Source organism: Narcine bancroftii, chromosome 9, assembly GCF_036971445.1.
Source record: "Narcine bancroftii isolate sNarBan1 chromosome 9, sNarBan1.hap1, whole genome shotgun sequence".
NCBI lineage: Eukaryota > Metazoa > Chordata > Chondrichthyes > Torpediniformes > Narcinidae > Narcine > Narcine bancroftii.
This window is the reverse complement of record NC_091477.1, coordinates 93,445,707-93,473,297: the sequence shown is the minus strand read 5'-3', so window position 1 is coordinate 93,473,297 and position 27,591 is coordinate 93,445,707. Positions and strand designations below refer to the sequence as shown.

Below are 27,591 nucleotides of genomic sequence, written 5' to 3'. Positions count from 1 at the left end.
TGGATGCCAAAAAAATTGAGGTCACCAAATATTTGAAAAGAGGTATGTAAACGATGGAAAGAACAACATAGATCAGATCAGAACACAAGAACAACTGGACTAAAGTTTGGAGAATCCCTTGTTGGTTTTGGGTGTGTTGGGATTGGGGTAGGAGAAACAGGAAGATGGAATTAACCCAATAAATAGAGAAAGGTTAAAAAAATTCTCTCACTAATTAAATTCGAACATGGTGTAAAATATTGTGAAAGTCTTCTCAATCCTCATTTTGATTAATATATATACAAATGCTTCAAATGAAATATTTGGAATTGATCCTTGGTCATTTATTTAAAAAAAGAATAGTTTTCATCAACAGGAAATTTGGAAAAACTCAAATGATCCTTTGTTCGAATTAGTGAAGAATTTTCTATTTTACAGACATGGAAGTGAGTTTTTTAAAGCAGCTCACATAAATGACACTGTCAGTATGAAGTCTTTATTAACAAGTAAAGATTTTGATCCTGCGATTCGAGGTGGGTAACTTGTATCTGAGTAAATTGCAGGGTCTTGCTCCAAACCCTTAACTTGCACATTTTGCCTCCACATATGCAGGTTGACTTGCTGAGATCTACTTTCAGTTCTAGAGCTCAGTGGCAGCACTCTCTTTTGTCTTCGGTCACCATTTTAGCCACTTTCTGCAGTTCAGTTTTCTTCTCCCCACTTTATACTCTATTATTAGCTATAAAACTTATGCTGTGTACAAATCAAGCAGAGAAACTATATTTACTTGCTAATAGAAGGCAAGCAATAGTTTGAATTAATCTGATTTGAAACTTTCCTTCAGATATTAGCTGATAGAAGGGCACTTTATATATTGAAAATTGGAAGTATATACTTCAGCATGCTATCTCAATAAAATTCATAATTCTCCTTTAGAAACAACTTGCTCTTTAACTTCCTTCAATTACGGGGACCTTATTGTAAATACAATAAACATCATCATGAAGGTGAAAATACAGAAATATTGGGGGAACTCAGGACGTCTCACCGCATCCATAAGAGGTAAAGATATATGTGACATTTTTTTGGCCTGAGCGCTTCTTCAAGGTGTGAGTAAAAAGCCACCAGGTGCCTGAATTAAACGGCTGGGGAGATGGAAAGAAAGGTTAGGGGTGAAGCAAAGACTGACAGACAAAAGATGACAGATAGGACAATGTCCAATTATTAACTTTTGTCTGTTGGTGAGGGCTCCTCCCCCTGACCTTTCTTTCCTTCTCCCCAGCCACTTAATTCATGCACCTTCCTGCTTTTTACTCATGGTAAATGTCAGTTATATCTCTTTACTTCCTATGGACACTGCAAGGCTTGCTGAGTTCCTCCAGTATTTCAGTGTTTTCGCTACAATCGCAGACTTGTGTGTTTCTCTAAACTCATCATCAGTATCATTCAAGGCTGAGACCTCGAATAGGATTGGAGATACACTTTGTGAAACTAAAGTATGCAAAAATCATCCGTGAGTTATGTAGATAATAAATATTACCCGTGTGGCATTGAACATTGGTGAACCAGCTCCGCGTGTAACGCCACGCTAGCGGAGCAGCTGCGTGAAGATGGGGCCGTCGGGGGTTCAACAGCGCCTCTAAGCAGCAGGGTGACGTCACCGCCAGCACAGGGCGGAGCTCACACCGGCCCTTAAAGGGCGTAAACGAAGATTCAAATAAAGCAGCTCAACTGAAACCTGTACTGACCTGTGGTGTGTTTCAGTTGTTGTAGCTACCGCTACACCCACATGTTTAATGCACCAAATATATTTGGGCTGGACCAAGATTACAAAAAGCAGTCTTCCTTTCATATTTTGTCTTCCACACAGGGATCAAGCTCTTGTGAAGCAAAGGAAAAGAGGCAACAATTTATATTCCCAGTTAATGTAATACTAGACACTATTGAACAATCAGGAAATAAATGTTGGTTCACACATCAGTTTATGCCACAAAAATATGCTGTATTGCCTAGTTATATCATAATATCTAACCTTACGTTACTAATGTTTTAATAACAATTATTTGCTTTGAATGACTGTGAATATTTCCAAATAATATTCCAAAGTATTTGATGCTCAGTTGTGCATTTATCCTGAAATTGAAATAAATAAACAATATCATTTTAAGGGAATTTAGAAGAAACAATACTACACACTGCATTGTTAAATGGCAATAAAGAAATTGCAGAATTTATTCTGGATATGATGCCATCTCTGATTAATGAGCCAATGACATCTGACATGTACCGAGGTAATAATTTAAAATTTATATTCTCATTTTTTATATGGTTATGACTACATTGCAGCCTCTCCACAAATGTAATTGGTATTATCATTCCAGAATTGCTTCTCATTTAGAAATTCAAATCCTACTTTAGAAGTACTTAACTAAGCAAACATGAATTAAATATTTAAAGATATTTAAACATGTATTACTGTCACTCACCACATTTAAAGATATTTTAACATGTATTACTGTCATTCACCACATTTAAAGATATTTTAACATGTATTAGTGTTACCACATTTTAAAAATATTTTATTGGTTGTAAAGTGCTGTAGGCATCTTGAAAAAGACATGTTGCCTACCATATAAATGCAATTAAAACAGAAAATACTCAAAACACTTGGAAGATCAGGTCAGATCCGATACTATTTATTGTCATATAATAAAACAGAAATGTGATATTACATGAAATTGCCTTTCATCTGCCATAAAACAGGCAAAGATTGCCTGGTGCCTCTTTCAGTCAAAGTGAAGCAAAGGAGAGGCCCCCTCTGTGTGTCCATGAGTTTTCCTCCAGCGCTCCCGCAACCCCTACAGCTACACAAGACTCCAATTCAGCGCAAACCATTGGCAAGCTGAGCCCAGATTGAAACCTCCGACGCTATGAGGAAGTCTTCAGTGCCCAGGGCCCTTTGGGAGCCTTTCTTGCCCTCAGCACCCTCTTAAATCCAGGTTCCAATACCTGGTTCTCACTAGCCAGTCTCCAGAAACCCACAGCAACTATAGAAAGAAAAAAATAAGGAAATGTGACTGTTACATTTGATACTCCTGAAGGCTGCAATATGTCCAGATGGAAGATGAGGTGTAATTCCTTCAGCTTGGACGGCCAGAGGGACTTCTTGGGCAGTTCCTCTGTGTGATAGTACAGATTCTATCACCAGTGTGTATATGTACATATGTACAGATGGTAGTGTAGGATGACTGTGATTGGCTGAGAGTGTAGCCACACCTAGATTCTATCACCAATGTGTCTATGTACAGATGGTAGTGTAGGATGACTGTGATTGGCTGAGAGTGTAGCCACACCTAGATTCTATCACCAATATGTCTATGTACAGATGGTAGTGTAGGATGACTGTGATTGGCTGAGAGTGTAGCCACACCTAGATTCTATCACCAATGTGTCTATGTACAGATGGTAGTGTAGGATGACTGTGATTGGCTGAGAGTGTAGCCACACCTAGATTCTATCACCAATATGTCTATGTACAGATGGTAGTGTAGGATGACTGTGATTGGCTGAGAGTGTAGCCACACCTAGATTCTATCACCAATGTGTCTATGTAGAGATGGTAGTGTAGGATGACTGTGATTGGCTGAGAGTGTAGCCACACCTACTGGCAGGTCTTAAAGGATTGCTCCTAGCCAGACCAGGTCATTCTGGACTGGTTGACCTACTTGTGATATGCTCCAGTCTTTTAGTCAATAAAAGCCTTGGTTTGGATCAACAAGTCTTTGGTTCTTTCGATGCGCATTACACTCTGAATCGAGGTTGACCTTCTACTCCAGTTTCATGGGTTCTGGTGTGGCTAATGAGGCCAAAGTGGGAAATGTGGATTCCTCAACAGATGGTGCAGTTTGTTCAGGAATGCGGGGAGTTCTTGCTGCAGGACATCTGCACGCTCCTGACACATAGACCATCCTGAATGTTCTTTATTCACTTTGACCCATCATAGGCCAGAAGTTTGCGGGAATATTGCATTTCTTCAAGGAAGCTTTAAGCACATCTATGAATCTTCTCCATCTACCTGATAATCTCTTACTTCAGCAGAGTTTGGAATAGAGTGTTAGTTTCTGGAGTCTGGTGAGGGACATGTGAATGATGTGGCCTGCTCAATGTGGCTGAGTGAAATATAACAAGGGCCTCAATAGTGTTGATATTGCTTTGGGAGAAGATACTGACTTTGGTTTACTTATATCTGGCAAATTTGGAGGACCTCATGGAGAGTGCATGGGTGATTTTTTTTGCAGTTTTGAAGTGAATGTTTTAGGTTTAAGAAGTACATAGGAGAGCAGGGTTCACTGCTGCCTCAGAGACTATGAGCTTGGTGCTGTTAGAGTTCTCGATACTCTTTTCCTCAGTGAACCAAATGCTGGGCTGGGGCATGGTAAGTGGTGGTAAGTTTCATCACCTATGTTCACCTTTACCAGAATTAGCTCCCAAGATTTGATCTACATTTTCCAGCATGATGCTGTGAACTTTTATTGCTTCAGGGGAGTCTTGTACATTGGAAAATACTTGACCTTTATCTTATGGATATTGAGTGTAAGCACATTCTTTACATTTGTTCAGTGGTAGCACTGACGGTGGCTTGGATGCAATCCTCTGAGCACTTGCAAACTCAAGTGTTATCTGGTAGGTGCAGCTGAATTACTGAGGTTTGGGGAACCTTAGAGTGTGGATGGTTTTTGTGGTGATATGTAATTACACCACTAGGTCACCAGGGGTCAACCCGGTGACCTTGTATATAAAGCAGTCCAGAGCTACAGTCTAGCCTTCCAGGTTCATCTTGCAGAGAGACAAGACCTCTTAGTGTACATATAAGTTTATTAAAGCTGTCTTATACTTGCACTGCTGGTGTGGTAATTGTCAGTACAATTTAATAAACTAATATGTACACTAAGAGGTCTTGTCTCTCTGCAAGATGAACCTGGAAGGCTAGACTGTAGCACTGGACTGCTTTATATACAAGGTCACCGGGTTGACCCCTGGTGACCTAGTGGTGTAATTACATATCACCACAGTTTTTGCTGAACAGTTTCTCATTTGATCTGAGTATGAGGTTTATTGAATTTGTGGAAAATGAGGTGCAAAATTGTGGAAAAAGGAATTGAGAATAGTGTCAGACAATGATCCAGCCTTGTATGACACTGGCCTTATGCTGGTATGGTTCTATGGCAGACCCATCAGTTAATATCATGTCTTATATGCTGCTGTAAGACGGAGTCAAATGTGTTCACATCCAGGGTGCCCTCTGATTTCTAGCCAAGGAGGTCATGCTTTCACCAAACATTGACTATCTCTTTGCTCCTGCTAAGTTGGTCCATGTTCCTCGCTCTCAGGAGGGTATGCCTTGGATATTTGGACCAGGATGGGTTTTACAATGCTGAAGAAACAGTGCTGACAATAAATTGCTAAGTTTTTTGAACTCTTTCCATTCCTATTCTGTATTCATGACACACAGAAGCTTAGAAACAAACTTTGTTTTTATTCTCAACTAGATAAGGCAGTGCCATATTAAAGTATTGTAAGGCCTGTAGCATTTATTTTAAAGGGGCCCTAAGCTGTGCCAGATGGCGCATGCGCAATGAGAGGGAAATGGGATTGAAGCGCACCCCCCCCCACCCCAACCTGAGATAGTTTATGACACTGATCCTGCATGTCCATTTTGGTAAGTTTGAAATAGTCTTAATTATTCTTAACAAAATGATGCTAGCTTTCTCAGATCACTGTATATTCAGTGATTACCAGTGGTGTATCTAAGGAACATAGTGCCTATGGCAAGCACTGAAATTGCGCCCCCTCCCCTCTGTTAAAACTTATTTACACATTTTGCAATTAAACATACTGAAATGACACTTACACTAAAATTGTGCCCCTCTCCTGTAAAAACTTGCACATCTTGTTAAAGCAAAACTTACAGCAGTGGCGGCTGCCTTTAGGTCAGCAATTTTAGCTAATTATCACCTTTAATTGGGGTTATTAACAGACTATCCATGTGGTATCTCATAGCCACTGCACAAAGATGAAAACAAAAATGTTTCTCATAATTCACAGAACATAAACGCAGAGGCTCTTGAAAATCTGGGGCCAGTAGCATATGCTACTTTCGTACTTCGTTAATCTGGCCCTGAGATAAGGGATGTTAGCACTGAAAACCTTTCACTTTCAAGGCAGCCAATTTATTATCAATCATGAATATGCTTCAATAAACCTTGCAAAGTTTAAAAAGTACCAGGAAAAGTTTCTAAACAGTGAACCATTTTCAAGGTAATTTCAGGTCTTTACAGGGAAGAGATACCTGTACTTTCCAACCCTTTTCTCAATCTGCAGGGGAAACACCTATGCACATAGCTGTTCTGAAACAAGATGTGGAAATGGTCAAGGAGCTGTTGAAACGAGGTGCTGATGTGATGAATGCACGTGCAACTGGTTCCTGCTTTGTTCCAGGAGAAGAATGCCAGTGTTACTATGGTAAGACCTAATATCTTTGAATTAAGATAGGGAATGTTTCCATTACATCTATGTTTTGAATAGGAACTAACCACATATGGTGTTCTGGTATAATATTGTTGATTGGTCATGCTAGCTTTAATGGGTATAAATTCTTGGCATGAATTTCATTGGTAAAGTCAACCATCAGATGTAAAGTCGATTGGAGCAAAAAACCGTAGATGTTGGAAATCCAAAAAACCAGAAAATACTTGAAGGATTCAACAGATGAGGCAACAATAAGAGAAACAGAGTCGAGGTTTCAAGTCAATGAGCCTTTGTCAGAACAAACTATCCCTGAAAAATCGATTCTGGAATCAATTAGATATCGGAGAATAAGGCAGTGAGAGCATAAAGTAGCCAAACAGTGTTTTTTAATTGATTCCACTCTGAGAATTGCTTTGAAAGATCCATCTATTTTTCTCCTTGAGATTTTTGTGCTGTTCATTTGACGTGCAAAGTATTAGTATTTTACAATTGTGGTGTTCAACTGGATAATTAATTGCCAGGGAGCACAAGTCAGCTGCATGCCATTAAGTTTGGAAAAGATATAAAAGAAGCTCTAAAACTACGTAACAGAATAAATGGAGTGTGCTTGAGATACAAGAGGCTATGGAATTAATTGGGAAACTGCATTCACTATGAAGGTTATTTCTGACAAAAACTTCACATTCATTTACTCTATTATGATAGAAGGGGTTCAAAATCTTGATGAAAACCCTGTCAGCGGTGTTGATGTTAACATTAGCAGTTGTGGCTTCATTGGTGACATTGCTGAATTATCATATTTAAAGGGATGTGTGTTTGAGAACATCTAAATTTTAAAAAAAATCCAGACTGGACACTTCAGTGTGGAACCGATGATGTTGCATTGACACAATTGCTGACCTTTGGTGACATGAAAGTCAAGTGTCCAATTGCAAAGAAAGAAAGAGAGTCCCATTTCCCTGAGTTTGATTATTAGTGGTGAAAATTGCCTGTGTTGTTTTCTACATTATACCATCAACTACACTTCACAATGCCATGAAGCACAGAAAAAATACATGAGAGGTAATTTGTGAATTTTAACTCTTTCTCCAAAGTTGACACAAGAGATTGATAAATTTTGAGAAAATTAGCTCCTAAATATTTAGGGTTTTTTTTTCTGGGGCTGCCGATATGAAATTAAAATAGATATGAACTGCAAAAAGTTATCTCCTGGGCAAAGTGGAAATTTCAGATGAAAATGGAAACAACAAGGGACACCCGACAACTGTGGCAGGGCCTAACTGTCATAATCCACTTCAAAACCAAATCCAGTGAAGTAGCAGATGGCAAAGCTTCACTCCCAAAACTTCACTGCCTTCTACACATGATTTGACAACATTAACAGCAAAGAACCACCCCTCCACACCCCTACATCCCATGATGATCCCGTCCCTTCGGTATTCGAGGACATTGTGCAGACTGCCTTGAGGAAAGTGAATCCGAGGAAAGCATTCAGCCCGGATCGAGTATCTGGCCAGTATTAAAAATCTGTGCTGACCAACTTACCAATGTATTCACGGATATCAATATCTCACTCCAACACGGCATGGTACCCACCTGTTTCAAACAGGTGTCAATCATACCAGTGCCCAAGAAGAGTGGAGTAACCTGCCTAAATGACTTGACCAGTAGCACTTGCATCAACAGTGATGAAGTGTTTTGAAAGGCTGGTGCTGAAGCAGATCAGCTCCTGTCTGAGCTGTGACATGGATATGTTCCAGTTTGCCTATCATAGTAACAAGTCTACAGTGGATCCCACTCACTGGCTCTACAGAAAGCCCTGGAACAACTGGACAGTAAAGATGAAATCATCAGGATGTTCTTTATTGACTACAGTTTGGCATTTACACCATCATCCCCTCAAAACTGATCAGAAAACACCAAGACCTAGGACTCAACACCTCCCTGTGTAATTGGATCATGGATTTCCTCACCTCCAGACCACAATCAGTGAGGAGTGATAAGAACATCTCCTTCACAAACTCCATCAGTACTGGATCACCATAGGGCTGTGTTCTTAGTGCCCTGCTCTGCTCACTTTACACCTATGACTGTGTGGCTCGGTACAACAATAATACCATTTACAAATTTGCCAATTACACCATGGTAATGGTTGTTTAAAGAAAGGTGATGAGTCACCATACAGGAAGAAGAGTGAAAACTTGGCTGAATGGCACACCAACTTCAAACTTGGACTCATTGTCACCAAAACTAAGAAATTGATTGTTGACTTCAGGAAGGGAAAGCCAGATATATACAATCCAGTGATCATTGGGGGATCAGAGGTGGAGAGGGAGAGCAAATTTAAGCTCTTAGGAGTCACTATCTCAGAGAATCTTTCCCATCACACTAATAACATCGTGAAGAAAGCATGTCAGCACTTTTACTTCCTCAGGAGTTTGTGGAGACTTGTTATGACAACAGAAATACTGGGAAATTTCTACAGATGTTTAATGGAAAATGTGATGACCAGCTGCATCACAGACGGGTATGGGGACACCAATACTCCTGAGTGTAAATCCTTCCAAAAGGTAGTGGACACAGCTCAGGAAACACTGCCGCTAGAGAGTAGAAGCAATGATCAAAGATCCACATCACCCAGTTCTGTTCTTGCTGCTGCCAACAGGAAAGAGGTAGAGGTGCCATAAGATTTGCACCTCCAGGTTCAGGAATACCTGCTACCCCTCCACTATCAGACTCATCAACCACAAACTCAATTAGGGACTCATTTAAAGACTCTTGCATGCGCACTTTATTGATTTTTTTAAATTCCCTCTCTATTGCAGAGTCAGTTTGTTTACCATTTACTTCTATTTACAAGTTTTTATTTGTTTACATGTACAATTTTATGCACCACCAATGAGTGGTGATTCTGCCTCACCTGCAGCAAAAAGATGTCATGTATGTACTCTGACAATAAATCTGAAATCTAATCTATACAGTATTTTGATATTGCTGAACAATGTTATTCTTGAAAAATTCCAGAAATGAACATTCAGGCTGTATTAATTGAAATAAGATCCTCATTACTGTTCCTTCTGTTTCATAGCTACCTTTGAAATTCTGAACATAACCAAGCCTGAAAGGTTTTAAAGCACAAAAAAACCACAGACAGATAAAGACACTTAACAACTAATGACTAATGTAGAATAATCCCTATTATAGATTTCAATAGTACTGAGATTTCTGCATGGATTATTGAAATTCTTTCAGAACAATTTATTTGCAGGTACATAATGTTTGAATTAATTGAGAGATTTGCTTCATGAAGGTTCTGTAACATTCAAAAGACCAGTTCTTGATTCACTTTTATATTTCTGTCACTTTTTCGTCCTATTTTGTGACTTGCAGGTGAATATTTATTGTCGTTTGCTGCATGCATTGGCAATGAGGAAATTGTTCGAACTCTTATGAAACACTGTGCTCCACTGGAGGCACAGGACACCTTAGGTGAGAATTTTGTATTATTTTAGAAGTTGCCTTGTACACCAAACAATTTGTGCCTTATTTTTAAAATTAAAAACATTCTTAGCTTCCAAAGTATTTGTACTGGTAAAATTTTATTATACAATTAAACAGTATAGACTCACGCCCTTCAGTCCACAAATCACATTTTTTATTCCTGTATTACCATGAATTCTCCATTGCTCCTACCCCAATTCTACTGTGATACTGTGGCACAATCACTGCATTGTTTGTATTGTATGAGCTGGCCTGCCCCCTGAACTTGTGACTTCTCCCTCCTGGAAATCCCTATAAAAGCTGTTAGGCCAAACTCCTCCCTCAGTACCTGGCTTGGAACTGGACCAGCAACATATCTAATATCAATAGCGCTACAATTTAATCACCTTAAATTTTTGCGCCATGGACAAGGTAATCTGGGCGGATAAACTGGACACTAACCCTAAAGATCTGGAGTCCTCATGAGAAGCAATGATGTGCAGAGTGAAGAAGACAAACAAGATCTACTCTTCGCATTTGCAAAGCCTAGAATAATCCTGATTATTTCTATTATAATTGCGGGATAATGTGCAGAACATTGCAGCCTTCATCATATGTAATTAACATCATGGAGGATATTCAATGTGGAACATTTAAGGCACTTTAGATAAAAATATAAATAAAAGGAATAAAGATATTGCCACAGAGCCAGGAGATGTGAGCTAAAGCTAGACTGAAGAGATTGATTCTATCTTGCTTTAAGATTGATTGTGGTATTTAAGAGGGGAAGATAATGATGTCACCTCCTCAGCATTTCTCATAGCTGCTATCCAAACTTTGGCTCTGTGGTGGCATCACCTGTACCTGCAGGAGTGTAAGGGGACAGGACAACACCTGGCCGGCTGTCAATCACCCTCCTGGATATAAGCTTGAGCCGGCCTCCCAAGGCACTGCAGAGGGTAAAAAGTTTGGTTGGCGATGTAGTGTTTAGTTCATTAGCGGCAAGGACCTAACAATTCAGCAAGAATGTGAGTGACAAAAATAAAGATGAATTTCAACTATTTAGGGGTCATAGAGTAATAAAGATGTATTAGCATAGAAACCGAGACCTTGGCCCAACTCAAAATGCTGACTATGATATTGTCTGCATTAGGGCTCATCAGGCTCTGTTCCTTTTCTGCTCAAATGTCTGTAATTACATCTGTCTTGACCACATACTCTGGCAGATTGTTTGGCATAACCACAGCCCTCTGTGAAAAACACTTCAAATTTCTTAATCTCATCTTAATATTTTGTCCTTTAATTATGACTTCCTTCCTGAGGGGGAAAAAAAACTCCATCTACCCTCCCTATTCTCTTCACATTCACACTCTCATTAACCACTGTGAAGTCATCAGTGAGCCTCCCATGCGCCACTGAAAGTAAACCCAGCCTGACTAATCTCTCGTTGTACCTAAACCCTCCATTCCAGGTCACATCATAGACCCTCCATTCCAGGCCACCTCATAGACCCTCCATTCCAGGCCACATCATAGACCCTTCATTCCAGGTCACATCATAGACCCTCCATTCCAGGCCACATCATAGACCCTCCATTCCAGGTCACATCATAGACCCTCCATTCCAGGCCACATCATAGACCCTCCATTCCAGGCCACATCATAGACCTTTCATTCCAGGTCACATCATAGACCCTCCATTCCAGGCCACATCATAGACCCTCCATTCCACGTCACATCATAGACCCTCCATTCCAGGCCACATCATAGACCCTCCATTCCAGGCCACATCATAGACCCTTCATTCCAGGTCACATCATAGACCCTCCATTCCAGGCCACATCATAGACCCTCCATTCCAGGCCACATCATAGACCCTCCATTCCAGGCCACATCATAGACAGACCCTCCATTCCAGGCCACATCATAGACCCTCCATTCCAGGCCACATCATACTTAATGCCTCAGCCTATGTCAAATACCTTCTTCACTACTTTCAGTGAACTGTGAACTTTCACCCCAAAGTCTCTCTGCAAATCAATACTTCTATGGTTCCTGCTGTTTACTACACATGTTATTTCAGTATTTGATTCCAAAATGTGTCACTTCACACTTGCCTAGGTTCAGTTCTATCTTCCACCACTCCAACCAATTGTCCAGCTGTCTCTCCATACCCTTCAACAAATTTCTTCACTATCTGTTACTCCAGCAGTTTTTATATCCATCACCAAACTTCCAAACTATTTACATTTCTGTCAAACCAGAAGGAATTTCTGTTCCCAGGAGGAACTTAAAAGAGATGAGCAATTGCAAGGAAGAGCTTGTAGAAATTAATCTTATGGAGCCTGTAGTGTGCTGCGAGCCAGAATCAAAGACACACAAGGTAAAGACTGTACAACAGGCTTTAATCCACAAAGACTGCCACAGAGCCAGGCTGGCTGTGGCTGCAGTAACTCTGAGTGAGGCCTTGGGAGGCCGGCTCAAGCTTATATCCAGGAGGGTGATTGACAGCCGGCCAGGTGTTGTCCTGTCCCCTTACACTCCTGCAGGTACAGGTGATGCCCCCTGCAGTAGGCCAGTGGTGTACCACCACAGAGCCAAAGTGTGGATAGCAGCTATGAGAAATGCTGAGGAGGTGACAGCTTGACCCTTACTTTACATGACCCAATTCAATGGGAATTGTCTGGTCCACATCAATTCCTGTTAGCCAAAATACAACCATGAAATTTCAAGCAATGTGGCTCCTGCTTCCTCTTATTCTAGATGAGAACTCTTTGTGATGTAACCTTTGGCATAGATTCATTTTCCATAAACAGCTAATAAAAGCTATCACAACACATTCTTTTAATGCAAACTTATGAACATACATAAATGAAATAAATAGAATAACTGAACATGGTGAATTAGTCATTAGTTCTGAAATTTCACAGCAGCTAGTGGATATGCTCATTTTTATTTAGGTTAACTTTACAAAATCCTCGCAATGTGTACTTTCTAATGTTGTAAGTGGGAGGCTCTGACACACCAGGAGCTACACACATATTAGTGTTTACATGCTTTATCTGGATGTGAGGGGAAAATACTCATGATTATGACTAGAAACGAGATTCCTTTTGTACAGGTAATACAGTGCTTCATGTATTAGTCCTACAACCAGAGAAAGAGCAGGCATATTCCATGTATGATCTCATCACATCACTTGTGTCTGAGAAGCATCATCAGTTTGTTGAGAACATTGTGAACAATGATGGCTACACACCACTGAAGCTTGCTGCAGCTGAGGGGGACTTTGTGGTATGTAAACAACTTCTCCACTTCTTCCCTGCAAATATTCTGCTACTTTGAGCTTTAGTGAGTTTTGTTAGATGCAGTGCTCGGAGTAAACATGTTTATTTTGCTACCCCAGGATGAAGTTAAATATTTTCAAATGCAATTGTCCAATTTTAGGTAAGTCTGGGACAGAAACATCCCACCTGTGCAAACTTTGTTTTTAATTCAGATCAAGAGGAACATGAGGACTATTTCATGTAAATTTAAGAACAAAACACATAGTCACACACAGAGGCACGCAGACACTCACACATACACACCTTTTATCAATACATTTATATTTATTATCTGTTGCTTCTGTCATTGTTCATGTAGGTGGCATACAAATGTATGCAACAAGCAAGAATTTCAGTCTATCTGCACATTGCACATGTGTATGACAATACATTCTCATCTTTAACATGATTGCAGTAAATCTGAATCAAAATAAACTTTTAATATTTAGTGCAATTATTTAAGGCCATTTTCTTCTGTAGATGTTCAACTATTTGGTACAAAAGCAAAAGAAAATATACTGGACAATGGGAACAATTTCTTACTGTGTTTATGACCTTACCAATATTGATACATGGGGTGATCAAAAATCAGTTTTGGACATAATAACAACAAGCAGGAATAGTGAGGTAAGCAGAAGATCCAACCAGTCAGGAGTTTGTTGCATTGGTCGATTATGCCATTCATAATTGACATCTTTTACGTGTTGTCCTCAAGGTCTCCATTTTACAATATATATTTACAGCTTTCGTGCATGCATTTTTTTTTTGTTGGTTATGCATCCTGTAATGGCACTAAATTACCACAGCTTACAAACAAATAGGGAATACACTCACTCATTTCTTTCACCACACCATGAAGTCAACTTTCTTTTATTATTCACTCGACACAACTTTGCATTCTTCAACTCCCCAAACTCCACCCAGCTAAACACCTTTGACCTTCTCATTGGCTCATGGCCATACAGGTGATCCTGACTCTCTCACTCTCCTTCTCCTGCATTTGAGATTCACCACCTATACACTGACGCTATTACTCCGACGCATCGCATTGCTTGCATTATCAGCCGAGATTGGCACCGTTCCCGACAAAGGTAAGTACGTGACGGCGACAATCTTAACATGAATTCTAAATTCATTGGCTATCAAAGATGCAGCAAGAAGAGGGGATCATAACTGTTTTTAAAGTTAGATTTTCATGTACTGCATTTCTCGTTTCACTTCATTATGAATATCTTTATACCCAAGAATTGATAAAGGCAGTGACAAACTTGAAATTATAATGTGTGTTTCAGCTCACCTCAGCTGACATAGCAGATTAGATTTTCAAAAAGGAAAAACATACAGATGAAAAAACTAGTAGACATTAATTAAGCCTGTTTTCATAGGTGCGCAAGCTTGTTGATGCTAAACCAGTGAAAGAGCTATTACATCAAAAGTGGAATTCGTTTGGCTACAAATATTTTCTCATATGGATGTTCTCCTATATTATGTACATCATTATATTCACAGTCTCGAGCTTATATCGACCTTTGAAGCCAATTCCACCAGGTTTATCTGACAACCTCACCATTAGGACACAAAAGACTTTGGCAGTAAGTAAAAACATCTTGTAATACAGATATATCCTGTTATTTGGAGATGTAAGAGTCTGCTGATATTGAAATCTGGAGTAAAAGCAAAGCTCAGTGGGTCAAGCAGCATTTGTGTGGAAAAGGGAGAGTAAATTTTGATTCTGCTATTTTAGATTTTAATTGTTTTTTTTTCATCGGTATTCACTCAGAAAATGGGCATAGAGTCATGGGAAGTAAGGAAAACAAGTAATGAGGTCATGGAACCTACACAGATTAAAGAGGAGGAAGTGCTTGCTGTCTTAAAGTAAATAAGGGTGGATAAATCCCCAGGGCCTGAAGAGATATTCCCTTGCACTTTGAGGGAGGCAGGTGTAGAAATTGCAGGGGCTCTGGCAGAAATATTTAAAATTTCCTCAGCCTCGGGTATGGTGCTGGAGGATTGGAGGGTAGCTCATATTTTTCCATTATTTATAAAAGGCTCCAAAATTAACCCTGGAAATTATAGGTCGGTAAGTTTGACATCAGTAGGAGGTAAATTATTGAAAGGTGTTCTAAGAGATTGGATATACAATTATTTGGATAGCCAAAAACTGATAAGGTTTAGTCAACATGGCTTTGTGTGTGGTAGATCATGTTTAACCAACCTTATAGAGTTTTTTGAGGATATTACCAGGAAGGTTGACAAAGGAAAGGCTGTGGATGTTATCTACATGGGACTTTAGTAAGGCCTTTGACAGGGTCCCACATGGGAGGTTAGTCAGGAAGGTTCAGACGCTAGGTATTCATAGTGAAGTAGTGAACGCCGGGCGGAAGAATCCAGAGAATGGAGGTGGATGATTGCTTCTCAGATTGGAGGCCTGTGGCTAGTGGTTTGTCTCAGGGATTGGTGCTGGGACCATTGTTGTTTGTCATCTATATCAATGATCTGAATGATAATGTAGTAAATTGGATCAGCAAGTTTGCAGATGACACTAAGATTGGAGGCGCTGTGGACAGCGAAGAAGGTTTTCAAAGCTTGCAGAAGGATCTGGTCTAACTGGAAAAATGGGAAGAAAAATGGCAGATGGAATTTAATACAGACAAGTGTGAGGTGTTGCATTTTGAAAGGACATACACAGTAAATGGTGGGGCACTGAGGAGTTTGGCAGAACATAGGGATGTGGGAATACAGATACATCATTCCCTGAAAGTGGCATCAAAGGTATAAAGAAAGCTTTTGGCATATTGGACTTCATAGATCAAAGTATTGAGTATAAGAGCTGGGATGTTATGGTAAAGTTATATAAGACAATGGTGAGGCCAATTTTGGAGCATTGTGTGCAGTTTTGGTCACCCAACTACAGGAAAGATATCAATAAGATAGAAAAAGTGCAGAGCAGATTTACTAGGATATTGCCTGGTCTTCAGGAACTGAGTTGCAGGGAAAGGTTAAACAGTTTAGGCTTTATTCCCTGGAGTGTAGAAATTGGTTTCTGTATTTTCTATGTCACTAATGAGGTTACACATCTGGAAGAGTTAGTTAACTGTAGAGTTGATGGCCATCAAGATATCGTGAAATACGCTGTACTATTGGAAGGCATTTTTCTTTGATCCCTTTGGGGAGTTTGAATAAACTTTGACGTGCTATCTGGATAGTGATTTGTTTGCGCCAAATATTGCATCAGGGTCTTGATCCAAGCACAATCCTTGTTGCTGTGGAACATTACCATGATTTTTAAAGTGATGGATAACCACCCATTTTGAATTTTTCTGGAGATGTCGTTCATTAGCTTTGCATTACTGACTACATTTAAACTTGACATAACAATAAGGAAAAAAGGACAGGTTCAAATTATTGCTTTTAATTAAAAAATAAATAACCACATACGGCAAACCTTGGTTGACATTCCAGGTGCAATTCTAAATTCGACATCATATTATACTACTAAGCATGGTAGGGAATTAATTTTAATCTTTATATTCATTAACTGGTTTCTTTTATAATGACACTGAGGTTTTTAAAATTAATTTTAGGAATCCTATCAAACAAAGGAAGACTACCTGAGACTTGTCGGTGAATTAATTACTATCGTTGGAGCATTGGTGATACTCATCAGTGAGGTGAGTCACAGTCATTTATGATGTGGAATAACATGTTCAAATAATATACTTGCTGGTTTATGGCATGCAGACAGGCGTCGGGGAGAAACATTCTTGAATTGCTCCGTTACGCCAGCTCTTAGAAAGAGACACACAGAGGAGGCTCAGCAGTCATTGATCAATACTATGAGAATGACAGATCCTACACAAGAACTAAAATCCAATACTGTCGCTCGAGTCCATTCATCCAAAATGCTGCAAAAGGCAGCAAAGATAGTTTAAAAGTTCATTTTACTTGACTGACCATATTCATATGGTGTTATAATGGAAGGACGCAGGGTCACAATTATGAATTAGGGTGCAAAAGATTAGGATACACAGCCTATAACCATATAACCACTTACAGCACAGAACAGGCCAGTTCAGCCCTACTAGTCCATGCCGTAGCAAATCCCCACCCTCCTAGTCCCACTGACCAGCACCCGGTCCATACCCCTCTAGTCCCCTCCTATCCATGTAACGATCCAGTCTTTCCTTAAATGTAACCAATGATCCCGCCTCGACCACGTCTGCCAGAAGCTCATTCCACATCCCCACCACCCTCTGCGTAAAGAAATTTCCCCTCATGTTCCCCTTATAATTTTCCCCCTTCAATCTTAAACCATGTCCTCTAGTTTGAATCTCCCCCTTTCTTAATTGAAAAAGCCTATCCACATTTACTCTGTCTGTCCCTTTTAAAATCTTAAACACCTCTATCAAGTCCCCTCTCAATCTTCTATGCTCCAGAGAAAAAAGCCCCAGTCTGCACAACCTTTCCCTGTAACTCAGACCCTGAAATCCTGTCAACATTCTCATGAACCTTCTCTGCCTAGTGACTCAGAATCCCCAATAACAAAACTTGCAAAGATTGTGCTTGATTTTAAAAAATCCAATGAAGAATACGCTGTTTTAATGCCCTGCTCAGATGCCTCTTTCTCAGTGCCTGCAAAAGTCACAATTGTGTTCTATATTCTTACCATTAACATCTACAAATCTTTGGTAAGGCCACATTTAGAATATTGGTGTTCAGCTCTGGTCACCTCGTTATAGGAAGGATGTGGAAGGGTTGGAGAGGGTGCAGAGATTTACTAGGATGCTGTCTGGATTGGGAAACAAGTCTTTTGAGGCAAGATTAGCAGAGTGCAGTGAACTGAGATTCACTGGAGGTGTGTTATACTCCACCTCCATCTACCCATATGTAACCCTGGTTTCCTGCCTAAACCCTGAGCCCCTCTGAAGACCACTATTAGATCCTACCCTCAGTTATAAGCTAATAAAAGCGTATATTCTCCCTCCAGTTGTGAGAGCTTTTATTCATGCTACAATTTTATTAGCTTATTCCCTAAATGATGGAAGTGCTACTCAAGCCAGGTATGTTGCTGATAGACCCTCCGTTCCCTGACACAGCGGAGGAGTTCATGTAATGGCTAGACTACTTCCAGGCCTACCTGAATGCAACCAGAAATGACTTCCATACTGATGAACTCAGGAGGTCCACGTCTCATTTCGAGGGTAGGAACGAAAGGGTATGCAGTCATCAGGGATTGCTCTACACATGATGCTGACATCGAGGCTTTGAAGGCTTAATACCTGAAGTCTCAAAATGAGGTCTTAGTGAGCCACCGACTCGCTCTACGTTGCCACCGGCCAGGAGAGACCATCAATGACTACCTGCTGCATCTGTGGACACTTGCCAAGAAGTGCAGGTATGAAGCAGCTATGGTCCATGTTTGTGAAGAACAGATTTGGAACACTCTACTTATGGGGGTCCACTCGAGTTACATGAAGCAGTGACTGCTCGAGTCGGGTAAGAAGCACCTGGCTAGCCACATTTAACTGGCCAAATTGTTGGAACAGGCCAAGCTCGAGAATGATGACCTCGAAGCCAGCGAGTTCGCTCACCCAGTTGACCCCTTCCAAGGACTGGCTGATTCCACTACCCCAGCCCTAACGGCTGCCACTTTCCCTGCTAGGGAGCACTCCTGCACTAGGGAGTGCTTTTTCTGCAGCAAGAACCAGCATTCCCGATCTTGTTGCTCGGCATAACACTCAGTGTATTCCAGCTGCGGCAAGAAAGGTCATTGGGCGAAGATTTGCCATGCAAGGGGAAGTCTGGGGAAGTTCACGGCCTGCACCGCTCCCAGATCCAATTCCAGCCCCAAGCCGTCTGCACCAAATTCACCTGAACCCACTTGTTACACTACACGTTGATGGAGGGTGGCAGTGGCCGTGAGGAAACAGGCGAAAAGGCTCGATGGCCATCTTGCCGCAACTCAAATTCAAACTCAGTAACATCATTGTCAGAGGAGGGAGGAGGGGGGCCATCTTGTCGCTGCACCTAGAATTATGACGTTGCCTATCGGCTAGGAGCCCTTAGTGACCTCCGCCCCCAGATGCCTTATCCAGAGGAAGCTGTGCCTCTGCACACACCGGCCAACCGCGGTCTCTGCATAATGAGCTCTTCCATCCAGGGGTTACCCGCATGGCTCATTTTGTCAAGATGTGCAATCTGCCCTACTCCTTGGAAGCTGTCAGAGAAATGACCAGGTCTTGCCAGGTCTGCAGAGTGCAAGACGCATTTCTACCACCCCACAAAGGCTCACATGATCAAGTCATCCAAGCTCTTTGAACGGCTCAGTGTTGATTCTAAGGGACTCCTCCCCTCCACAAACGGGAACTTTTTCTTCCTCTCTATCACTGATGAGTACTCCCACTTCCCATTCCCCATTCCATGACCAGACACATCCACTTCATCAGTCATAAAGGCCTTAGATTTCACTTTTGCCCTGATCGGGTATCCCAGCTATATTCATACCGACCGGGGCTCATCCTTTATGAGTGACGAGCTACATCAGTACCTGCTGGCAAGGGGCATCGCATCCAGCAGGACTACTAGCTACAACCCCCGGGGAACGAGCAGGTTGAAAAGGAAAATGCCACAGTCTGGAAGGTTATCAAACTGGCCCTGAAGTCTAAAGGCCTTCCAGACTCATGCTGGCAGGAAGTCCTTCCTATGGCAGTCCATTCCATCTGGTCACTACTATGTACTGCAACCATCGCTACTCCTCACAGCTCCTATTCAATTTCAAGAGAAGGTCAGCATCGGGAACTACACTCCCAATCTGGCTCATCACTCCTGGTCCAGTCCTTCTCAGGAAGCATGTGAGGAGAAACAAGACTGACCCCCTGGTGGAAAGGATGAAACTACTCCACACAAATCCCATGTACACCTATGTGGAGTACCCGGATGGCAGGGAGGACAGTATCTCCATCAGGGACCTGGCACCCGCCAGAACAGAGGGTCCATTGCCTCAAGTGCCCTTTGAGCCATGGAGCTCAATCACACCACCCACAATCAGGGCCTCAGGGAATCCGGTTCAGGAGGAAAGTGCATCCCCCCTCCACCGTAGAGCTGGAGACACTCCTCCCCCACAAGGGGACCAGGAGACCCAAGAAGTCCAAGGCCATCCCATGCTTAGGTGCTCCACTAGGATCTCCAGACCCCCAGACTGCTTAAATTTGTAAATAACTGTAATTTTTTTTTAAATTCTGAATCAATGTTCTCTGCCTTCATCCACAGACCCTAAATTCTGCAGAAAGGGTGAATGTAGTGAACTAAGATTCACTGGTGGTGTGTTATACTGATGGCTGGCTCCGCCCCCATCTACCCATATATAACCCTGATTTCCCGCCTAAACCCTGAGCCCCTCTGAAGACCACTGTAAGACCCTACCCTTAGTTATGAGCTAATTAAAGCATATGTTCTCCCTCCAGTCATGAGAGCTTTTATTCACGCTACACAGAGCTGGAACTTTTCACCTTGGAGCATAGAAGGATAAGAGGAGACTTGAGAGGGGTCTACAAGATTATAGATAGTGTGGAGAGCAGCGCTTATTTCCCGAGGCAGGATCAGCAATACATAGATATACAAAGTTAATGGAGGGAAGTTTAGGGGAGATATCAGGGGTAAGTTTTTTTACACACAGAGTTGTGGGGACCTGGAACGCCTTGCCGGGGATGGTGGTGGGAGGCTGAAACATTAAGGGAATTTAAGAGACTCTTAGACACATGGATAAAAGGAAAATAGAGAGTTATGGGTAGGGAGGATTTAGAAATTTTTTTTGGAAGGAAGGTCGACACAAAATCGAGGGCCAAAGGGCCTGTATAGTGCTGCATTCTGCTATGTTCTAATAACTGATGAACTCAGCACAGGCATCATATCCATGATTAGTCAACAAGCTATTTCACTCACATGCACAAGGTTATGTACTGATGGGCAACCTGGATGTGGTCATCTTTATGAACAACCAAGCATTCTCCAAAGTCCAATGAATCATTGCTGGCAGTTTGTGACCTCTCCCTCATTTTAACAGCAAAAGGTTTCACACTCTGCCTGTTCAGCTCAATTCTGACAGGCCATGCCATCTCATCGAAGTGAATGATTGCTTTCTCAGGAGTTTTCATGTTAGATTTATTTAAAGATAACGCCATATCCTCATGTTCTTTGACACTAAACCCATACCTTTGCACTGCCTTTAGTCGATCAGACTACTTTGTACATCTTGCAGCACATGAAAACCTCGTGCATGTATAAAATGTCAGAATAACGCCCACTCGATCGCAACCTATCAGCTACCCATCACCTGGTCTCATGCAACATCTCTCCCTCAATACCTAAATGGCGATGTTCTACCCACACCCACCTTATTTTTCCTCTGCTTGATCTCCAGCTCTCCCATACTGGATCTTTTACTTTTGCCGCTCCACCCCACCCACAACAATTGATCTACTCCCTGGATCCTACTTGAATTCCTCTGTTTGCTTCACAAGTGGACAATAGGCCTTTGTGTGCAATATTCAGATAAGCCTGCTCGGTTTCATACAATACTTGACAACTGGTGAGTAATTAAATAAGCACCTTCGAGGTTTAGACAGTCGTGCCAAACTATTTTTTTTTTAATTTTATTTTTCACACTATGAACCATATTAACCAAAATACACACAAACATTTCCCTCTTGAATATACACAGTGTAATTTTCTCCCCTTTTCCACCCTCCCTTCCCTCCCTCCTCCCCCCCCCACCCACTAAACATTCAACATATACAATACATTAAACCCGTTAAACAATGACATCACACAATGAAAATAAACAAGAAAATGGTGTCATCTACTTTAGTGCCAACTATTTTGAGGCATATACAGAGCCATGGAGTCAGAAGTCCCTTTTACACAGTGCTTGAAAGCTGGGTTTTATCCAGCGTTGAAAACTTTGAAGGTGGATTGGGGGAGTTTATGGGGGAATTTATTGTGGCCTATTAGCCTACCTTCCTGTGTATTTTGTAGATCTGGGATGAAACTAGAGCATCAGGAGGGAACCCACTCTGTCACAGGGAAAGCCTAGTAACTCAGGCAACATTCCAAGGTTTGGATTAAGCCCAGGTTCTGACGCTGTGAAGCAATAAATTTACTATCAATGCGCTATGTCACGAGTCTTACTGCTACAAATCTCTTTAAAGAGGAGAGAAAATATAGGTAATTTCCAGGTTTTTTAAAAAAGATGGATTTAAAGTAGTATAATTAAAAGCCAAAGGTCCTATTGATGGTTTGAAAAGATTTTTTAATAGTTCTTGTTTCTTTTTTAAAGAAATAAGTTCTTCAACTTTTATTTTATTTGCAGATCCCTTATCTGTACAGGATTGGACCAAGAAATTACCTAGGAAATACTTCAATAGGAGGGCCTTTTCCATTACTCTTGTAAGTCTCATGTATTATTTTACCATTTTATGTTCTAAGTGAGTCCAGGAATTAAATTACAATCCAATTCAAAATGATTGTGTCGGAAGCTGCAGATTAGAAATCACAAGTAAAAATCACACTAAATTATTATTGAGCAGGTTTATTGTCATATTTATTCATGCTTTTCTGTTGTTATTCAGGTTTTATATACATATTAAGCAAATAGACTTTTTATCTCCTCTTAGCCAACTATATTTACACAGACAGGCTTTGAGTATCACCAACAACACACAAATTTGATCCTGGGACTTGATTTCTGATTATATACCAGAATTTCTCATTCTCTGTCAATCTCTCTTGGGTTGAGATATTACAATAAAAGCATCATGGTTAACAGTACAATCTCTGATATTGTCTCTCTCATGTTAATGAAGTTAACTCCAAATTTTCACTACCAACTTGTAGTCAATATACTTTCAGTCTGATGAAGAACGTCTTCTGGTGACTGATCTGATCATCCTGATTCCAAAGCTGATGGACTAAACAATCGCTCTTTTAAGGCCAAGATCTGCTGTGCATTGTCAGTAATCTCCCCAATATTTTTGTCCCTCAATGCCAGTGATGTGATCTTCCAGTTAAAGTTCACACTACTCCTCTTAGGCATAAGCTACAAATCTTGCTTATCAGCTCTGAGGACCATCTGGTCTTAAGAGTTCAGTTCACACAAGAATTCAGTTTGAACAAAATTGTTTTTTGTGTGGCCTCAGATTTGACATGGAACAAATGAATAAATCGTCATCCTGCAATTAATTTACACCTTGTGTTGTAAAATGCATTGATAATCCTGCACATCTTTCTGCATGCCCACACCCAGACCCTTTCATAAATTTTATTCTGGTTGATGGTTTAAATAACGCCTTAGTGTTTTGATCAGGAAAGTTCAGATCTTTTTTTAAATTAAATTGTTTTCAGACCAGTCACTAGAGCACAATTGCAGCTTTTCATTGAAATTGAGTTTCAGATTACAAACTCAATTTCTAGAACAGTTGTTCAAGAAAAGCCTTCAATCAAAATAAAATGTCATTGTTTTACATTTCAAACATATTTCATTTCCCTCAGCACAGAATGTAACATAAATAACTGGAAAAAAAAGCAAAGAAAATCCTCAGTAAAATACAAAAGAGAAAAGACAATGGAAGACACTTTAAACAGCTCTCAGTTCTGCACAAATGAAAGTGATGCTACCTTTTAAATGAGACAGAAACAGAAACAAATCAAGGTTTAAGTTATTTAGGTCCCTGAAAGTATGTGTTGCTCAACTATTATTATATTGAAATAAATAAACGTTTCTGTAAAATACTTACATACGGTAATTCACTTTCTCTTATAGACCATGATGGGTTTTCCTATTGTTCTAGGGTCTGTTACTCCCTTTTGATTGCTGTGGCAGTAATTATGAGAATCCTTGGGAATGTTGAAGAAGCAGTTCCCATTTCTTTGGCTCTGATCATAGGCTGGTGCAACACCATCTATTTTGCCCGAGGATTTAAAATGCTTGGGCAATTTTCCATTATGATTCAAAAGGTATGAAACCAAATTAAATAATTGTGCAAAATAATGGAAAATTGGAATATATTGAAAATTGTTGGGGGTTTTTTTGTTTCCAATTTGCTGTCTTTTCATTTGTGAGTTTCAATTGCTGGCTCTCCCTGTAAACTTTATTCCCAAATCACTTTCCACCTTCTCTCATAGCATTAATTAACAAATTCAGAAATGTTGCTAGCTACTCAGCTAAATTTGGCATTATGTGACTAGAAAGAGAAGGCTAGTATCAAGGGATTTTTAAAAAGGCTTTAGACATAGTGTCATATTTTAATGGCCCATTCATGTAGAAAATAACCTAATGTAAACCATAGATCATAGAGCACAATTGTAACAAACTTTGTGAAGGTTCTTATATTTTGCATGAAATTAAGTTTATGGAGAACAGATATGTCAGTCTGAGACCTTTTGGTGTATTTGAGGGAGTTGACAATGGCGTGGATGAGGATCAAGAAATAGGCTAAAATTTAATAGTATCTCAGAGATACAGTTGCTTTTCTGTGTAGTGGATTGTATATGGAGCAAAAGCTCAGTTTGCATTCGTGGAAATATATAACCAGGATGAAAGATGGAAGTGATGTGGAAACACCATTTTTGGAATTGGCTTCAAGGTGTCAGGCAGCAATGATTATATGTTCCCACTGTTTAACAGAACAAAAATGTGGTGATTCCAAGAATGATCAGATTTTTAAAAAATCAAGGGCAGCTGAAGTAAGTTTAGCGATGGTAGAAAGACAGGAAATTGAAAGAACAGTGTTGGAAACAAAGAGGGAATGGTGAAATAGAGCTGAAAGGGACTGTGACCATCTCTAGATAATGTCTCTGGGTTGCAAACTGTAGATGAGGAACAGAGTGGGTCAAAGTTAATCATGCCATAGTTGACAGCATAATTTCATCACGGTGGTTCCAACTATTATGTTTATTGAGAAAACTGCTGGGCACATGTGGCACAAAATGATCCATATAAATGCTCACTCAAAACTGGAATTTATTTTCCCTGAGAACCCAGTCGTTGCCTAGCAGGATAGACAGTGAACAGATCATTTGCAATGGTCTGCCTCTTTGGTAGCCTAATGAAGACTGGATTTGGGTTTTGTGCAGAAAATGATCAATCCCCAGGGGTGCAGTGCTGCCGGAGCTCACTGGAGCACTGCCCCGGCACCTCATGGGGCCACTCCAGGCACCTCATGGGGCAGCTCCGCACCTCCTTGTTGCTGTCTTTGGTGAGCTCCAGCACCCAAATAATTAGCTCTGCACCCTTGTCAATCCCCACTGCTGGCAAGATGACATTCAATACAACCCATCCCTAGCTGTGCTCCTCATACCCATCCCTTCACCTAGACTCCAGATTACATGTGGTAATCTGACACAGTATTTGTCGGATCAGCTGCTTCTGAGTGTCGGAAGTAGTTCTACAATTTCACCACATGAAGTGAGAGATTCAAGGCTTTAGTATGAAACTGAAAAAGAAAGATGAAAAAGTGTAATAATTTACTGTTTGTTATGCCGATAGAGGTGGGACAGAGTTCAGAAGTGAAAAATGTGTAGTGAAGCCCTACTCTTCGCTTCCTTTAGTATTGCACTTACCAGGTCATTGTTTCTCTCACAACCATAATGACAAGACATTGCTTCATTGAAGGAAATAATATTAAGGTAGATTTTAATTTTTCTATAGATAACCACATCTCAAATTATTGTGTATTTTTCTGAAGCAGAATAAACAAATAGAGTATGTGCTTATTCAAGCTACAGTACAGGTCATGTACCCCATATCCAAAGTTCCTAAAACCAAAAATATCCAAAAATGGAACTCTATTTTAACACTGACATGATGTCACAAGTGGAAAAAGTTCAACACCTGACTTACCCATATGGGGCTCTGACTCTCTGTTGGCGCCAGTTTGCTTACAATAACAGTAAAAAAAAACTTTGCTTCTGGCCCGGAAGATGCCAAACAGATCTGGATCCAAGTCTTCAGCATCAGCTGCAGCCGGAGTCACAGACAGAGACTCTATTCTCAACACTGGACGCGGAGCCATCGGGCTCCTGGGCAGGAATGGGAACTGTAGGCGGCGGCAAAAGACGGAAACCATTGTTAATGAGGCAGATGACACTGGTAGGTACGAAACATTATTTCATGTGAATTTTACACTTGTGGCATCATGTCGTTGTTTGTTGCTGATGCTACTGGACTGTTTTTAGGTTTTCTGGTTTTATTCCAAAAACCGAGAAAATGCAAAAAAATGAATAATGAATATCCCAAGCGTTTCGGATATGGGGTACTGTGCCTGCATTAAACAAATGGTGAAGAGCATGAACCCAAGCATAAACTTAACATGATGTGTAGAACCACATAAAATGAAGCATTTAGATCACCCTCCCTCTCAGTTCCCATGCTCATGTGCAATGAAGTTTGTAGGCCCTGTCATCCAGTGGCAAAGGATATAGATTTGGGGCATAGCAAAATAAGCATCCTGGAAATATTCCAAAGAAATAAATGTAATTTAATTCAATTAATATATTTTTCAAAATGTTTTGCTTAAAAATGTTAGATTAATTATTTATGAATTACAGCAGAATAACTAGTAATATTATTTCCAACTTTTATATTGGTGATTTGTTATGTTTTTACAGATCATTTTTGGAGATTTTATGCAGTGGTGCTGCTTGGTGCTTATCTGTATCACTGGATTTACCTCTGGTATGTGTTTCACGTTGGCAAATCAAGTGCAAGGATTAGTTTGTACATGTTGATGATAAACGTTGGAAACTTTTGAAATGCCACATTAATATGAGGTGCGGAGAAAAACCTGATGTCTGCCTGTCACACATCAACCTTCTATAAGTTTGCTTAATTTAAACCTTTAGCTAGTAGTTTCCACAGAGATCTGGGGGGTCATATAATGAAAGAAAAACACTTTAAATACTTGTCAGAAAGCAAATATGGAAATAAAGCAAAAACTGAAATCTCATAAGCAAATTGGAATAAGCAAAATGTTTGAACTTTTATTTTTAGATCTATACATAACATAGGTTGCAGAATGTCAAGCACCATCACACTGAGCGCTGGCGCACCTCAGGATTGTGCGTTCAGCCTACTCCTGTTCACACTACTCACCCACGACTGCAACGCCAGATCCATCTCCAACAGAGTCATCAAGTTTGCAGATGATACAACAATAGTTGGCCTCATCAGCGATAACAATGAGTTGTACTAGAGAGAAGGGGTGGAAAATCTTGTTTTATGGTGA

At 40.5% G+C, this 27,591-nt stretch overlaps 1 protein-coding gene across 1 annotated transcript in view; it reads left to right on the top strand.

Moving 5' to 3' along the window:
* The first annotated feature begins 421 nt into the window (after window positions 1-421).
* Window positions 422-27,591, top strand: part of LOC138742448 (transient receptor potential cation channel subfamily V member 6-like) — a 31,526-nt gene continuing 4,356 nt past the window's right edge. Inside the window, exons 1-11 of the mRNA XM_069896865.1 lie at window positions 422-512; window positions 2,148-2,270; window positions 6,361-6,501; window positions 9,898-9,996; window positions 13,108-13,280; window positions 13,793-13,939; window positions 14,698-14,904; window positions 16,897-16,983; window positions 22,680-22,756; window positions 24,157-24,322; window positions 26,975-27,041. Coding sequence (XP_069752966.1) covers window positions 467-512; window positions 2,148-2,270; window positions 6,361-6,501; window positions 9,898-9,996; window positions 13,108-13,280; window positions 13,793-13,939; window positions 14,698-14,904; window positions 16,897-16,983; window positions 22,680-22,756; window positions 24,157-24,322; window positions 26,975-27,041 — 1,333 coding nt within the window. The 5' untranslated portion in view covers window positions 422-466. The remainder of the gene's footprint in view (window positions 513-2,147; window positions 2,271-6,360; window positions 6,502-9,897; window positions 9,997-13,107; window positions 13,281-13,792; window positions 13,940-14,697; window positions 14,905-16,896; window positions 16,984-22,679; window positions 22,757-24,156; window positions 24,323-26,974; window positions 27,042-27,591) is intronic.